The 13,879-nt window shown below is 56.5% G+C and overlaps 4 protein-coding genes across 4 annotated transcripts; 3 read left to right on the top strand and 1 right to left on the bottom strand.

Moving 5' to 3' along the window:
• Positions 1 to 333: 333 nt before the first annotated feature.
• Positions 334 to 2,633, top strand: BGZ61DRAFT_482288 (uncharacterized protein; the record flags this gene model as incomplete). Its single annotated transcript, XM_046249381.1, has 4 exons — positions 334 to 396; positions 591 to 786; positions 838 to 1,008; positions 1,057 to 2,633. 4 exons carry the CDS (start codon positions 334 to 336, stop codon positions 2,631 to 2,633), a joined length of 2,007 nt encoding a protein of 668 aa, XP_046099589.1.
• Positions 2,634 to 3,900: 1,267 nt separating this feature from the next.
• Positions 3,901 to 4,257, bottom strand: BGZ61DRAFT_482286 (uncharacterized protein; the record flags this gene model as incomplete). The annotated part of the gene is made up of 1 exon (XM_046249380.1): positions 3,901 to 4,257. One exon carries the CDS (start codon positions 4,255 to 4,257, stop codon positions 3,901 to 3,903), a length of 357 nt encoding a protein of 118 aa, XP_046099588.1.
• A 4,238-nt stretch (positions 4,258 to 8,495) lies between these two features.
• Positions 8,496 to 10,077, top strand: BGZ61DRAFT_102630 (uncharacterized protein). The gene is made up of 2 exons (XM_046236840.1): positions 8,496 to 9,256; positions 9,318 to 10,077. The coding sequence occupies exons 1-2, from the start codon at positions 8,667 to 8,669 to the stop codon at positions 9,589 to 9,591; spliced, it is 864 nt and encodes a 287-aa protein (XP_046099587.1). The 5' UTR covers positions 8,496 to 8,666; the 3' UTR covers positions 9,592 to 10,077.
• Positions 10,078 to 10,562: 485 nt separating this feature from the next.
• Positions 10,563 to 11,501, top strand: BGZ61DRAFT_361913 (uncharacterized protein; the record flags this gene model as incomplete). The annotated part of the gene is made up of 1 exon (XM_046241308.1): positions 10,563 to 11,501. The coding sequence occupies one exon, from the start codon at positions 10,563 to 10,565 to the stop codon at positions 11,499 to 11,501; it is 939 nt and encodes a 312-aa protein (XP_046099586.1).
• Between the last annotated feature and the right edge of the window lie 2,378 nt (positions 11,502 to 13,879).

Below are 13,879 nucleotides of genomic sequence, written 5' to 3'. Positions count from 1 at the left end.
GGCCACCCAAGCTCAGGAGGCGTGGCAGCTTAGTCACGTGATTTCCGGTCCCGATTCGCGCCTCAGGCATTCAGAATTAAAGTGCTTCGCGTGCAGGCGCGTCTCCTCCATCACGGACCGCGTCACCGACGTGCCGTCATTTCCCAGTGCAACATCCGACCTAGCAACGAGCTTTCGAAGCATCCAAACCGCCGCCGCAACCGCCTTGTCGACTTCCTGTATTCGTTCAATGTCCTTTTAGGGTGTTTCTTCCGTCCAGCGATACTTGATTGACCCCCTCTCAACCGAATTCCTGTGCATGGTTTCCAGCGTCAGTCTATCCTAGCCGCCGAGATGGTCAAGGCCGCACCACCTGTCAATGCCGGGCCGGGCATCTACAGTGCCACGTACAGTGGGGTGAGTTGTGATATTTCTTCTATTTGGATCCCTCTCCAGGTTATTTAACGTCGGTGATGAACTTCTGTCCCGTTGAGCGCTGGGAGGGCATATCAGAGACTTCTGTGTTTTTAGCAAGGTTCCATTGCAGACCGGCGCAACCCCACACCAAGCAGGTCTCATGTCATGTTCATTGACTAACAGCATCCCACTAGATTCCCGTGTATGAGTTTCAATTCGGAGGAGACTTGAAAGAGCATGTGATGCGAAGGAGACATGACGATTGGATCAATGCAACACACATCCTGAAAGCCGCTGGCTTCGACAAACCCGCTCGAACGAGAATCCTTGAGCGCGATGTACAGAAGGAAGTCCACGAGAAGATTCAGGGCGGTTATGGAAAATACCAGGGTTCGTTTCGTCCTATCAGACCTTTCCCCTACCGCTAACAATACTGGATAGGCACTTGGATTCCTCTCCCGAGCGGAGAGTCATTGGCACGACGACACAGCATTTACGATCGACTACAACCAATATTCGAGTATGTTCCTGGGAATGAAAGTCCTCCTCCGGCGCCTCGGCATGCAAGCAAGCCCAAGGCTCCCAAGCGACCTCCCCCTCCCAAATGGAACAGTACGTCAAACCACGATCCAGATTAGACCATGTGCTTACACGTTACAGACCCTCCTCCACCTCCTCCCCCACCTCCTGTCCAGGAGGAGTATGAAAAAGCCGACACGTTGATGGCTGAGGATGACACGCCTGACAACCTCACAGTAGCATCATACATGGCCGAGGACGACCGCTTTGACATGTCACAAACAACCACTGCTCAAAGGAAGCGAAAGAGAGAAGAAATAATGCAGGATCTCACAGAGCAGCAACATGCTTTATATGGAGACGAACTGCTCGACTACTTCCTACTCTCTAAGACGGAACAGCCAGCAGTCAAACCCGATCCGCCACCCAACTTTCAACCCAATTGGCCTATCGACGCCGAAGACCATACCGCCCTCCACTGGGCCTCGGCGATGGGAGACATGGACGTTGTCAAACAATTGAAGAGGTTCAACTCAGCTTCAGGCGTGAAAAACATCCGCGGCGAAACTCCCTTCATGCACTCCGTCAACTTCACCAATTGTTATGAGAAGCAGACCTTCCCTGTCGTGATGAAGGAGCTGTTTGAGACTTTTGATGCCCGGGATAATATGGGCTGCACTGTGATTCATCACGCAGCCGTAATGAAGAATGGCCGGGTCTTCAACTCATCTTGTTCGCGGTATTACTTGGACAACATCCTGAACAAGCTACAAGAGACGTTAGACCCAAGCGCATTCCAGCAATTACTAGATGTTCAGGACAATGAGGGAAACACTGCCCTACATCTCGCCGCTCAGCGAAACGCTAGGAAGTGTATTCGAGCGTTGCTGGGACGCAATGCTTCGTCAGACATTGCAAACCATGAGGGCGTTCGAGCTGAGGATTTGATCATGGATCTGAACGCAACTAAGAAGGAGCGCGGTCCTCAGAGGTCATCTTCACCCTTTGCCCCTGATTCTCAAAGGCACGCCTCGTTCCGAGATGCTCTCTCTGATAAGACGACTCGGAAGCCTCCTGCTAGCTTCCTGTCTGCTGCTGCCAACACGGTGCAATCACGAATCTCGCCACTCATTATGGAGAAATTTCAGGACTTGGCCAAGAGCTACGAAGAGGAATGGCATGAGAAGGATGTAGCGGAGACAGAGGCCCGCCGAATTCTGTCCAACACTCAGACTGAGCTCCACTCGGTACGACAACAAATAGCTGAGGTTGAGGCGCAGCTAGAGCCCGATGACACTGCAGGGAAGATTATGAACGAAGCGAACCTAGCCAAACACCAAGTGCTATCACTCATCACCCACCAAAACCGGCTTCACGTTCAGCAGGCGGTGGATAACGAGCTGAATCGTATCAATGGCGACGGGGTGCAAGGGGAGTCGTATGAGGAGAGGCTGAGTCTAGCGCGACAGCTGAGCCAGATGCTGACGGACCAGCGACAAGCGGAAACAGAGTACGTGGACGCGCTCAGCATGGTAGGCACGGGGGACAAAATCGAGAAGTATAGGAGACTACTCAAGCGGTGCTTGGATCCCAAGGACGGCGAAACCCTGGATACCAACCTGGACAGCCTGATTGAGATGATGGAAGAAGAAAGCGACGTTCATGGCATGGATGGGTCGATGGACAGGGAGCCAATGGAACTCAGTGTTGGCATGTGAGCAATATTATTGGGCCGCTGGGGTTGATATCTCGGTTACATATCCCGGAGCGCAGAAGAGCATGGTTTTGGGGGGCTTGTTTGGGAAGTAAACTATTCGATTGTCCAAGGTGTATTGGTTACAGCGCTGGGACGACTTGAGCGCCAGGCAACTGTTTACGAAATTCTATGTTTTCTTTTATCTCGATGATTACGTTTGGGAACACCGGGGGACTGGGTGAGCCAATGCAGCCACTCAGTTTGCAGTGTTGTCTAGTTTCTGTGATACCCGTGATAGGCAACCTGCATTAAGCGGGCGCACTCGCGCAGACATCAACAAGGTGATGGCCTTTCAGATTGGATGAGCCAGGCCGTGCAGCTTATTAGACTAAGCGGTGAGGCACTTGAGGCTCCGTCCGGGTCAGGCGGGATGACGATGGGCGTCCCCGTGATGGATGGTCTGCTGAGTGTCCGGGCTACGTACTCTTGTGGCATGGGGACGGAGGAGACTTCTCCGGCACACAGGCGGTTGAGTGGGACATGATTCAGCCAGCCGCCGGCGCCTCTCGCTTGTACCTGTACCCAACTGTGAGGCAAACGGGGCATCTCTCGTCCAAAGAGGGATGGTTGGCCAAGCCTTGCGCCAGCCATGTTGGCCAACGAGACGCTGGCCATGTCCCAAGAGGGCAACTAGACTGGTGAGTCCGGGGTGATGCTTGACTTGGTTGGAGGCAATGACACCCGTCGGCGGTTGACTAGCAGATTGATAGTCCATGTAGTTGGGTCACTTATGGGACGGCATCCTGTTATTCCTTGGTTTGGCGCTTGCGGATGAATCATAAGCGGTCTGAGTCAGCCCGCCATCCCGATGAATTGAAGCCAATATTGACAGTGGAGGAGCTGAATGGGATGGCGTTTTCCGAGGAGGGTAGAGGGGGACGAATAGGCACACATCCACAAAACCACGTGTGGATACGACAGCGTTGAGGCTCTGGGGGGCGATGCACGATCCCATCTCCGATCATATGTGGCCATATCTTGTCGGGCGGATTGCGGACGAGGCAGCAGCAGTTGATGACTGGTTGACGTAGGAGGGGCAGCGAAAGATCAACCTCGACGCAACAGAAGCCGGGCATTAGCCCATTACCTTTCTTGGCATGGGGCTTGAGGCTGAGGCTGGCTGGGATCTCCGTGGCACCGGCGCTGGTAACATGGATTGGCGTTGGCGTTGGCGCTGGCGTTGGGCTGGCGCTTGTTGCGGCAGCGGAGGTGCGAGACGAAAGACATCGTCAGACACTAATTGGCCGTGGTGACACATTGATGCCAGCGGGTTGGGACCCTTGGGGGCTTTTTGGGTCTTTTGACCAGGGGGATGACTTTTTAGACGTATTGGATTGTGGAGGACGAAAGCCTTTCTTCAGACGCCGACGGATCGAAGAGGGGCGCGAGTAAGGGATTTGGCGAATCTCGGCCGCCGGTTGGATGGGGGCCGTGTTGACCGCGATTGTGGCGACTCTCGGCGTCGTATCTTGGTGTCGTACACACTTGCGCAAGGCACCGAGATCAATCGTCACCGAAGCGGAAGCCGAAGGCGAAGTGAGCAGCGCCTGACGACCGCGAGCGCGGAGGAATGCCGCTGAGCCCATACATCGTCACTGGAAGAAATCCCCAAGCGACGGAATTAGTGCAGCCCGTGAGACCGACTCCGTTTCGTCTTGTTTTTGAGTGGCTCGCAATGCTTGCCGGGCACCTCTTGTGTCCCCGATCGTCCTACGGAGGCTCGATTTAAAATGCGCCGGGCAACAAGACGAGCCGGGGATACTATGAGGGGGCTTGGATGTGGGCGTGCTGACAACCCCATCAGCATCAAATCACACGAGGTTAGGGCGGGCGGCCCATGACGGTCATCAGTCTGCAGGGATTTTGCAGGCCAACAACGCGGTGACGGGCGCGAAAGATGAGCGATGTTGTGGAATCAATGCGCCGGGGGGGGGGGGGAGGATACGGATGGCAACTTCGGACGGGCAGTTGGTCGTCTTAGGAGGTTGGATCTGAGAAGAGGAGGCCGGTAGAGATAAACATGGGGTGCTGACGAAAAAGATGAGGAGTCGCATGTGACAAGGGGTGCGACCAGGGTGGTGAGGGGCTCGCTCGTAAGGCTGAAGAGGATGCGCTCCATTGCTCTGTTTCCAGTTATCCCGAAAGGAGGGGGAGGGGTTGAGGGGCGTGTAGGACTTTGGAGAGCCCGGGGATTGCCAGGAAAGCGGAATAGACTGCGAATTCGGGGGACAAGGATACCATGTATGTGGTGATGGGGTTGATGAATGGACTCATGGGACTCATTGGGCTGAAGGAAAGGGGGGGGGGTTGAGGGGGGTTGAGGGGGGGGTTGAGGTCGGAGACAACAACCAACTGCATACTCCGTACGGAGCACTCGGGTTGTAAACTCCAGCTACCAACAGCCCGGCTAAAGAGCAGACAAAGAGTCCAACGCGGTCCAGAGAGGTCCAGAGAGGTCCAAAGTACTCAAGAGGTGTGAATAGGCCCCCGTCGGAATATGCATGTTCCAGTGGCACTGAGACCAACAGGTGCATTTGCAGCTGGGAGTTGCAGAAACTTGCAGAAATGGGTTGGGCTGCTGCTGCTGCTGCTGCTGCTTCATGCCAGGGACAGACAGCAAGGGCACAGGCATCGGGCACCCTTGAGCCCGCGACTTACAGGCCTGGCCTGGCGCTAACCTTGCCCTGGTGAGCCCTGGTGAGCCCTGGTGAGCCCTTTGTTGAGGCTCGTAACAAGCGAGGATAGGGATGCATTCTGCATGAGTAGCGTCTGCGTCTTGCATAACGTTGCGACCCTTCTTCTACCGACTTTGACTTAGTACACTTTGTGTCCGCCGTGACACCCCCCGCCTTCCATCCTTCGACCCCCTGGTCTCAAACGGGCGCCTATGTGGTTGGAGGCGATCACCACCCGGGAACAAAAGGTGCCACACCCAACCGCCATATAATGACCGGAGATATACCCTTACAAGCCAACCCAGTTCAATGTGTCTCTCTGCAAGAGGTTGAGCGACATTTTGGGGATGCGCCCGCGTGCACCACATCATGCAGAGACGGAGCTTGGTTGCTGCCATGCAACTGCAAGCACATGCGGGAGGCAAGAATGGCGTCACGGCACTGCTGCATCCCATCTGAGCTGAAAAATGAAAAAAGGGACCCAGTTCCGGATCCTACATGAACGTACATCTGTAAGGCGGGTAGGGTATGTACCTTGCCTTGTTCCGCGTTGCAGAGAGAGAGTTTTGCCCGCCAAGCAAGCCCGCTGTAAGAGATTGCGTTGCAACGGGGGCGCAGTGTGTGGCAACACCATCATCATCATTCATCATCGCGGGCCTTCTGGCGAGTGGGGACCTCGGACGGGCTGGACGGGCTGGTCGGACTCGTTTCTGATGCGCAACCCTGTTTCGTGTTTCTAGAAGGACAGACGGTGCAGGGCAGGTTGCGTTCCCTGCCCTGCAGGTGCCGAGACCGCGTATCACTTCTCTCCCTATTACTGTCATGTGTCACTTCCAACATAGTGCCCAGGGGCCTAGAACTTCTTGGATGATCCCTCACTTCGCACAGAACCTCTGCTAGCCACCGACCGAGGAGAGGGGAAAATACGATGTCCAGCTGGGCATGGCTACCGGAGTCGCGGATCGTCGCCGTGTGATTCGCTACCGAGACGCTGGGGAAGCTCCAACGCCGCCAACAAAGCAAAGCAAGACATGGGGCCAGGACCTGATTAGTATACATGTAAACCCTGCGGCGCGTGCGTGTGTGCGTTGCCTGCGTCAGTGGCTGTTGGTTGATGAAGCTGCGTTCTTTTGTTGCTGATTGTTGACGCCCAGCAACCAACAAACTTGCAAGTTGTCCCAGGGCGGGCCGACGTGCAGGACGGCTGGAGAAGACCCAGGCGGGATAGTTCAACTGTGGGTTATAGTGTCGAACCGGAGACGGCACGGGATCGAGACCTCGGCCGCTGCCCACTGGGACACGGCATAGTCGTCGGCTGTCTCTTTCTGGAGAGGCGTTGCGGAAGAGTCGGAGACTTGCTTGATCAACTTGGCGAAAGCTCTTTCTTGCTCGCCCTCAGGTCGGCATCTGTTTTGCCCGAGTACCATGTATCTGGACCAACCAAGTGCAGTAGAGGACTTCTTCTTAGCTCCCTGCTCCCGGGATACTGTATTCGTATCGTGTGTACCATCCCACATCTTGAATACCACATCCCACATCCCTCTCTCCTCCCCCCATCCTATCCCCCTCCGGTACTGGAAGCGCTGTAACTGCAAGCATTGCATGCACAGTACGTCACACACACGCACACGCACACATCTACCACTCCGCTTCCTCGACGTTTCTTCTTCACCACAGGGATCCTCAAAAGGATCCGTCCCATCTTATCCTGCATCATGAGCCATAGCATGTCAGTTCGGTGCGCCACCACTTCCCTGGCACGGCCAAATCCCGATGCGGCATAGGCCACCCTCTTTTTCGCCGGCTTCGATCCAATCACGGGCCGCAGTAAGTCCGGCTCAGCTGAGCCCTTCCCGAGCTCTCCCACCTCTCAGACCGTAGACGCAACACGCACACCCGACACGACACGCCACCGCGGTCCACGTCGACGCCCACGCGCGAGTCACTGACTGCCGCGAGTTTTACCAGTCAAACCACTTTGAGCACGCGCGACGCCACAGCCAAGGACCAAGCTAGCGGCCTGTCGTCGTTCGTCGTCTCTCTCGCCTGGCCGTAACTAACTCCGGTAGTTCCCTAGCAGGCAAGCAAGCCCAGGCAAGCAAGCCCAGGGCAGGGCAGGGCTCTCTGCCAGGCGCTCCGCCGGGCGCTGTCTTCTCTGCCCTGAATGCCCAGCAATCTCATACGGGTGGCGTTGTAAGACTGCCTCCCATCGAATCCTACGCTGGCCCATCGGCATCTGGGAGCAGGAATGGCAATGGCAAATGGCAATGGCAAAAGTCCAGCTCGCATGTGCTGCGTGGCGCATACAATGGTCGACGCACCAAGATGGTGGTTCGTTGACAGCTGATGATGATCCATCGAAACAGATTCCATCTACCGGAATCCGCTGCTGCACCGCGACCTGACGCCCCGTTGTCCTTCTCGTGCATCATCTTGATTTCGGACCGCCCGGGTTTGCATACTCACAGACCGACCAAGACGGGTCGCGGCAACCAAGAAATCCAGACCCGGGGACTCCAGACTGTGCTGGGCCCAAGAGCAAGTCTAGAAACTCTTAGCCCGACGCATCCTCCGGGTACTCCAGAAGCCTGTGCCATCCACAACCGCCCAAAGCTTCCTGATCTGGGTTCCAGACGCCCAACTCAAGACGGCAGCTCAGCTGGCCTCCGCAAGGAAACTGGAATTAGTGATGCCAGCCACTACTCAATCTCAACAGTAACACCCGCGCCCCGCTTCTGCAACTCTCCCCAGGTCGGGTCGTCAAGTCCCAAACGCCCCAAGCGTCCCATGCCTGGCTGGCTGAACAAGAGCAGAAGAGAGCTTCCACCCGGTAACCGTTCGCCAGTACGACGTCCTTCCCATCCCTAGCGTAGACAGGGGATGGACGGGTCTTCCACGACGCACACTTACTTTCGTTTCTCTGGACCGCTATCGGTATTCGTCTTCGGTACCCAGGTACACCGCCCGCTCTCTGACCTCGCCTCGTCTCATTTCCCACTACGCTCACCTCGCCCAACGTCATCTCAGTCGATGGCGGCAGGTCACTGTCCAAAGTCACCAGGCCCTGACTAACACCCCCAGCCTTGGAAGCATCGATGTCTCCGGCCTAGCCTTTGTAGGTGAGCTTCGAGCAACACCAGAGAGGCTCAGAGGCTTTTGGCTTCGAATGGGTCCCATGCTCCCATCCTGTCCTAAGGCGCGGCCCCATCTCCAAGGGGCTTCTAACCAATGGCAGCCATGAGACTGGCCCTGTCGAGAACAAGCTCTCGACCGGGGTCTTTCGCCCATGGCGTCGCGAGTAGGGCTCACCTCAGCTGAAAATGCTCGCTGCTAGCTGTTCCTCTGGCGTCACTCCCCTCACTAGATCAGGCTGGGCCGGGAACCCCCTCTGCAAAAGATGGGTCGCCTGCCGGGGCTCGAAGCAGATTGCAGTGCGATCGTGGGGCGCTAGGTCCGCTTGGCCAGGGACACTGGCCTTCTACGGCACCCTTTCCAGTGCCTCTGACGCTTCCTGTCGACGTCCCGGGCTGAAAACAGGGGTCCCGATCTTGCCAGTTTCCGCAACGTCGTACACCAGAGAGCAGCAGAGCCAGCCAGATACGCTGGAGCACACCCCCCCTTCGGAATGCCTGGGCCCGGAGCAAGCACTTTGTGAGCCATTCTATCTTCCCACCCCAACCCACAAATCCGTTCGATTCTACGGGCTCTATGGCATCCGTCCCGCCCGCGATTGGGTTGGCAGCTTCATCCACCGTGTAATTATGCCCTCCACCACGTACAGGCCGACGCACCAAGTTGCTCGGGTCCTTGTCTTCGGCCAGCTGCACTGCCCTCGCAGCCCACACACACTCCTCAAACTCAACGCGCTTCCTTGTCCGTCCCATTTGCTGTACGAAGTGCGAAGTGCAAAGTGCGTACTAACATTTCGGCCTGCGTGTCGCCAAGTTTCGTGCCCCTGCTGACAGTTCTAGGGCTTCCGGCATCATACGGCACTGGAGACCATCCTATCCATGGCCATCTGCGTACACAGTATGTGACGCGAATCACCATAGTCTGACTGCATGGGCCATGGGATCCTGTCCTTGTCCTCCTGGAAATACGGCCATGGAGCATAGAGCATGGGCCACTGACATCCCATGTCATTCACCACAGTCGGCCAATGTCCAACCCTGGCATTCTGTGCCCCAATCCATCCTCCCTGGCTCCACCCTGAGGAAGCCACTCCTAAAAACCAAACGTCCTTGAGTGAAGCGCGCCGCCAATGCCCACACCCGGAGCCGAAGCCACAGCTGTTCTCGATTGGCGGACCCCGAAAGGAGGCTTGTCTGAACCCGCCCTTTCTCCTGCTTCGCGAACAGTCCAACCTGACCAAAAGGGCTTGCGACGAGGTGTGGATGGGGGGTCTTGTTAGCCTCCAATTCGCCCCAGATGTCCATCTAGCCATGTCCTGCACTTGACTCGATACATGTCGTGCTCCTGGTCTCGACATCCGACGCTGCTCAACCTACACTCACTCGGTTTGCTATAACCATATAAGCTCGTGCCCCCAGCCCAGTTCCCGTCTCTTATCAGAATGTGCCTTGGCCCTTGAAGCTTTCGTCACCAATTACGTGTGCCAGAATCTCAATCAATCACACAAAAGTCTTCACTCTTCGTCAGTGATGCTCAAGGGAGAATCATCACCAGATCAATTCCTCCGTCACGCAAACTCACTTTGGCTTCGGCGCCTCTGTTCCCCATAACCGAATCTGACGGCCCTCTTTTGATGTAAGTCGGACTCTGCCGGTCAAGGACGCCGCCCTTTTACATCAATCACCACCCTCGGGGATCTCTCACGGACGTTTTCGTCTTCAAAGTCATTCACCGCACTTCGCCTCTCACCCATCAGAAAGAATAAAGAGTCATTGGATTGTATAATTGGGAAAACGGTCGCTCACCACTCGCCCCTCAGCTTCTTACGTTGGTTCTGACATCAACGTCGACAACGTCCACCATCGGCATCCTTCAGAATCGTGGGACGACACATCTCAGGTCCCCGACAACCCTGTTCAGCCCAGCCCAGCCTTCTTGACCTTCTTGGCTCCGCCCTACCATACGAGGATCTTGTCGCAGAGCGCAGGCATCACCCCAGAAGTACCGTCTGACCGCAGAAGTAGAGTGACCTCAGGTGGCCCCGCTGACGGCGCCAATTTGACTTTCCTACACCAGTTACCACCATGCCTGTAACTAATCGAGGCGGCGTGGTGCAACTTACACCCGTCACCACCTCGACGACAGCAACTCGCGACTACTTCAAGTCTCTTCCACCCGCGCTGGCGTCGGTCCAGACAGGCCTGGCCATCTTTGCGCTTTTCATCATCGCCCGATTCTGCGTAGCTCGCCTGCACCTATGGTTGCGACAGTTTCGCGGCGCTGACAGGCCGATTCCCACCAGGACCAGCATCCTGCCCCAACATCATTATCAACCACAGATCCCGCAACCTGTCTGGGCCATGGACGAGAAGGATCGCATGCCCCCCATGACCACGGAGGGTGACGCCAACCTTGAGGGCTTTAGGGACGAGAAGGCGGCGGCCAAGAAGCTTGTCATCGACCCGAATTGGACCAACTCAGCCTTCGGTGGTGGCGATTCAATGCCCAGGCCACTCATGGCGCGTCCTCCTCCTGCACCGCCTCTGACGCCGCCCGAGCTGAGCACCGCCGTCTTCACTTTTGAGGATCGGCCGCGACCTGGTGACGACAGCTTCATGCGCCAACCCAACCCTGACTACATGTCGTCGACTACTAGTTCTGTTTTGCCCTCGAGCGCCTCATCCCCCGCCATCCCCCGCCGCCGCTCTTACAACAAGACGTTGCCCATCGGTGTCCCCGTCCCTCAGACCTCGCCCGGCGCATCGGATCCTGCCGATCTTACTTTTTCACCTAGCTCCTACCCACCCACAAGCCCGTTGCTGCCTCCAGCCCCACCGACGGCGGGGCCCAAGGAGATCGACGTCAAAGGAGAAATCATTGGGGTTCTCAACGGCGGAGGTGCTGGGTGGACGAGACACACTCGCGTCTACGGTGGCGGCGTGTGTCTGGCGTGTGAGGCCTCTGGCGGCAACCATGGTGGCGGTTTCTACGGCGCAACGGTACGGCCCGAGGAGATGCGATGAAGGGGGATCTATCTACCTCCCACCTCATGGCTGGCTGTTTGATACAGATCGGAGAAAAAGTGATACAGGGCTCGGCAGTCAAGGGTTTGCATCGGGGTCCGGGCAGCAGGACCGTGTACGACTTTCTGATGTAACGAGAGGGGGGAGCATTTACACGGGGAGCACACGGGGGCTTGTCTTCGTTTCTTCTTGGGTTGCGGTCATTGTTTCGAACTGGTTTTTTTTCCTTTACGTCTTCCTTTTTCTTTTTCTTTTAATGCCTTCAGGTACATAATACCCCTGGATATGGTTAGCTGCGAGGCTACGCGCAAGCATGGGGATCGAAGCACAGGGAGTGCAGGTGTATGTCATGTTCATATCTACAGCACATATCTGTCGAGGTTTCGGCTCGACTCATGATGATACGATGATTCTTACCTAATCTTGGTTCACACTTGCCGGGACTTTCGTCTAGTGCCGAGCAGTTGGTGGTCTATTCCTAGTGATATGAGTGAGACGTTTGAGATTGAAGCCAAATTCTTAGAAGCGCAAGATGGCTTGCGAGATGGCTTGGGGCGAGTTGCCTGTGGTGTTTCGGAGTGATGACCGGGGCGGCTAACTAGGATTCGTCGATATGCGGCTTGATGGGTATGCGGTTTGCTGCCGGCCAGTACTTCGGTTCTCGTCCATCTATTCCCCGAGGCTCCGGAGACTATTCCCACTTTTCCTCGGTCCTTGTTCATCCTTTCAAGGCTCGCGTCAGCCCTACTGGGGAACACACCAGACAGCCGCGCCCAGCCCCCTCCCTTGCAAGTGCTTATCACAAGGTCATCTCGCGGCCCTGTGACGAAGGGATGATAGCCGAAACCAAAGGGGAAACAGCCTTGGTCTCGATATATGCACGACAGTTGGGAACTGGGATGGCGAAACACAACCTGCTTTTTACGACGATCTGCTTCTTCCCCATGCTGGCACCGCCTTACGTTGAGGCAAATGTGGGAGTTGGTTATATGCAGTCGAACCCGGAAAATGTCACGCCGACTCTGACACCTCGGACACCTTGCTCGATACATGATTCGCGTGGCGGCAGCCCGACCCCTCAGGAGCTGCTTTCAAGGTCTGTGGAGCTCTTTAAATAGAGTAGGACTTGAGAGCCCTGGGGAAACATCGGTGAGGACATGGAACAAGCTGATTGCTGGCCGGGGGCGGCCTGGGCACTCAACAACGGCGCCTAGGGCTGCGAGGACGCAGGATTTAGAGTTATGACGTGAGACGGCGGGAGGAGGGCGGGGGCAGAGACGCACGAGGCGCTCTGGGCGGCCGATTGGGAGGGGAATGTCGGGAAAAGGAGGGTGTCACGGGTGGTGGTGGTTGGGTGCGTTGGCAGAACGGCTGATGGGGGAAGGGGAACGGTCGTCATGGGGCAGTTCGTGGGGAGGGGGAGAACTGGAGAGCTATGGGCTGAGAGGGCTGAGAGGGCTGGAAGAAGCTGGCGAGAGAGAGAGAGCTGGGCTAGGCTTGAGTTGGTGATGAATCGCGCTGGACAACATTCGGCATGCAGCTATAACGGGCCGAGGCTTGGGTGCTGGCTCGCATGATACCCTGCTCCTGCTCCCAACTTGAGCACGACGTCCTAGACCCGAGCAGGATATCCCACATGGTGGTCTGACCGCGGCAGACTGCCAGTTGGCACTCCCAACAAGTGAGGTGGTGGCACTGAGCAGCGGGCCGCCGCCATGTCGACCGTCATGCGAAGAAGCTGAGGGGTCTGCGAGAGAAGAAGAAAGAGGGGGAGGGAGGGGGGAAGGGCACTTTTGGGATAGACGGGAAATCTAAGCCGGCAGGGAAGATGGGGACTTTTGTCGACGTGCTCATGCGCGAGTCTGCAGTTCGTCGTGCAGCAGCTTTGCTCCGTCAGGACTGGCACTGGCGGGCGTTGTAGGAGTTGGCGATGGCGAGTTCGGCCGGGGTTCCTTCATCAAAGGACGCTTTGATGAAGGGATACATACATGGAGTAGATGCTGAGGGTGCGGGAGTGAGAGAGACCATGTGGAGATGAGCATGGCCTGTTATACTAAGACCTAAGGCCCGATGCTTCCTTATACCAGATGGATATGCCGTCACAACGCGGGCTTTCGGCCAGATCCTGCCGTGCCTGACCCTGCTGCTGACGCAGGGTGAGAGCACTCTGTGACGACTTGAACGACGCTGCTTCACGTTGGGGACGGTGGCGCCCTGTCTAGCCAGGTTGGTGGCGTATCCCTTGTCTGACAGACTAACTGGACTTGTCCTACGGAGTGAGCGGCTTGGGGGATAGACTAAGGAGCCTATCGTGCAGGTTGCGTCTGGGCCGAGTGACTTGCAGGATGGGTCGTATATCGTGTCCAATGGTTTATAAC

This window comes from Ilyonectria robusta (assembly GCF_021365365.1).
Source record: "Ilyonectria robusta strain PMI_751 chromosome Unknown BGZ61scaffold_21, whole genome shotgun sequence".
Taxonomy (NCBI): Eukaryota; Fungi; Ascomycota; class Sordariomycetes; order Hypocreales; family Nectriaceae; genus Ilyonectria; species Ilyonectria robusta.
This window is presented reverse-complemented; position numbering and strand designations above follow the sequence as displayed.

Coding starts and splice junctions, on each gene's coding strand:
- BGZ61DRAFT_102630 (XM_046236840.1), top strand. CDS start 8,667: ATGCTCGCTGCTAGCTGTTCCTCTGGCGTCACTCCCCTCACTAGATCA. Junction 9,257..9,317: donor TACGAAGTGCGAAGTGCAAA/GTGCGTACTAAC, acceptor TGACAGTTCTAG/GGCTTCCGGCATCATACGGC.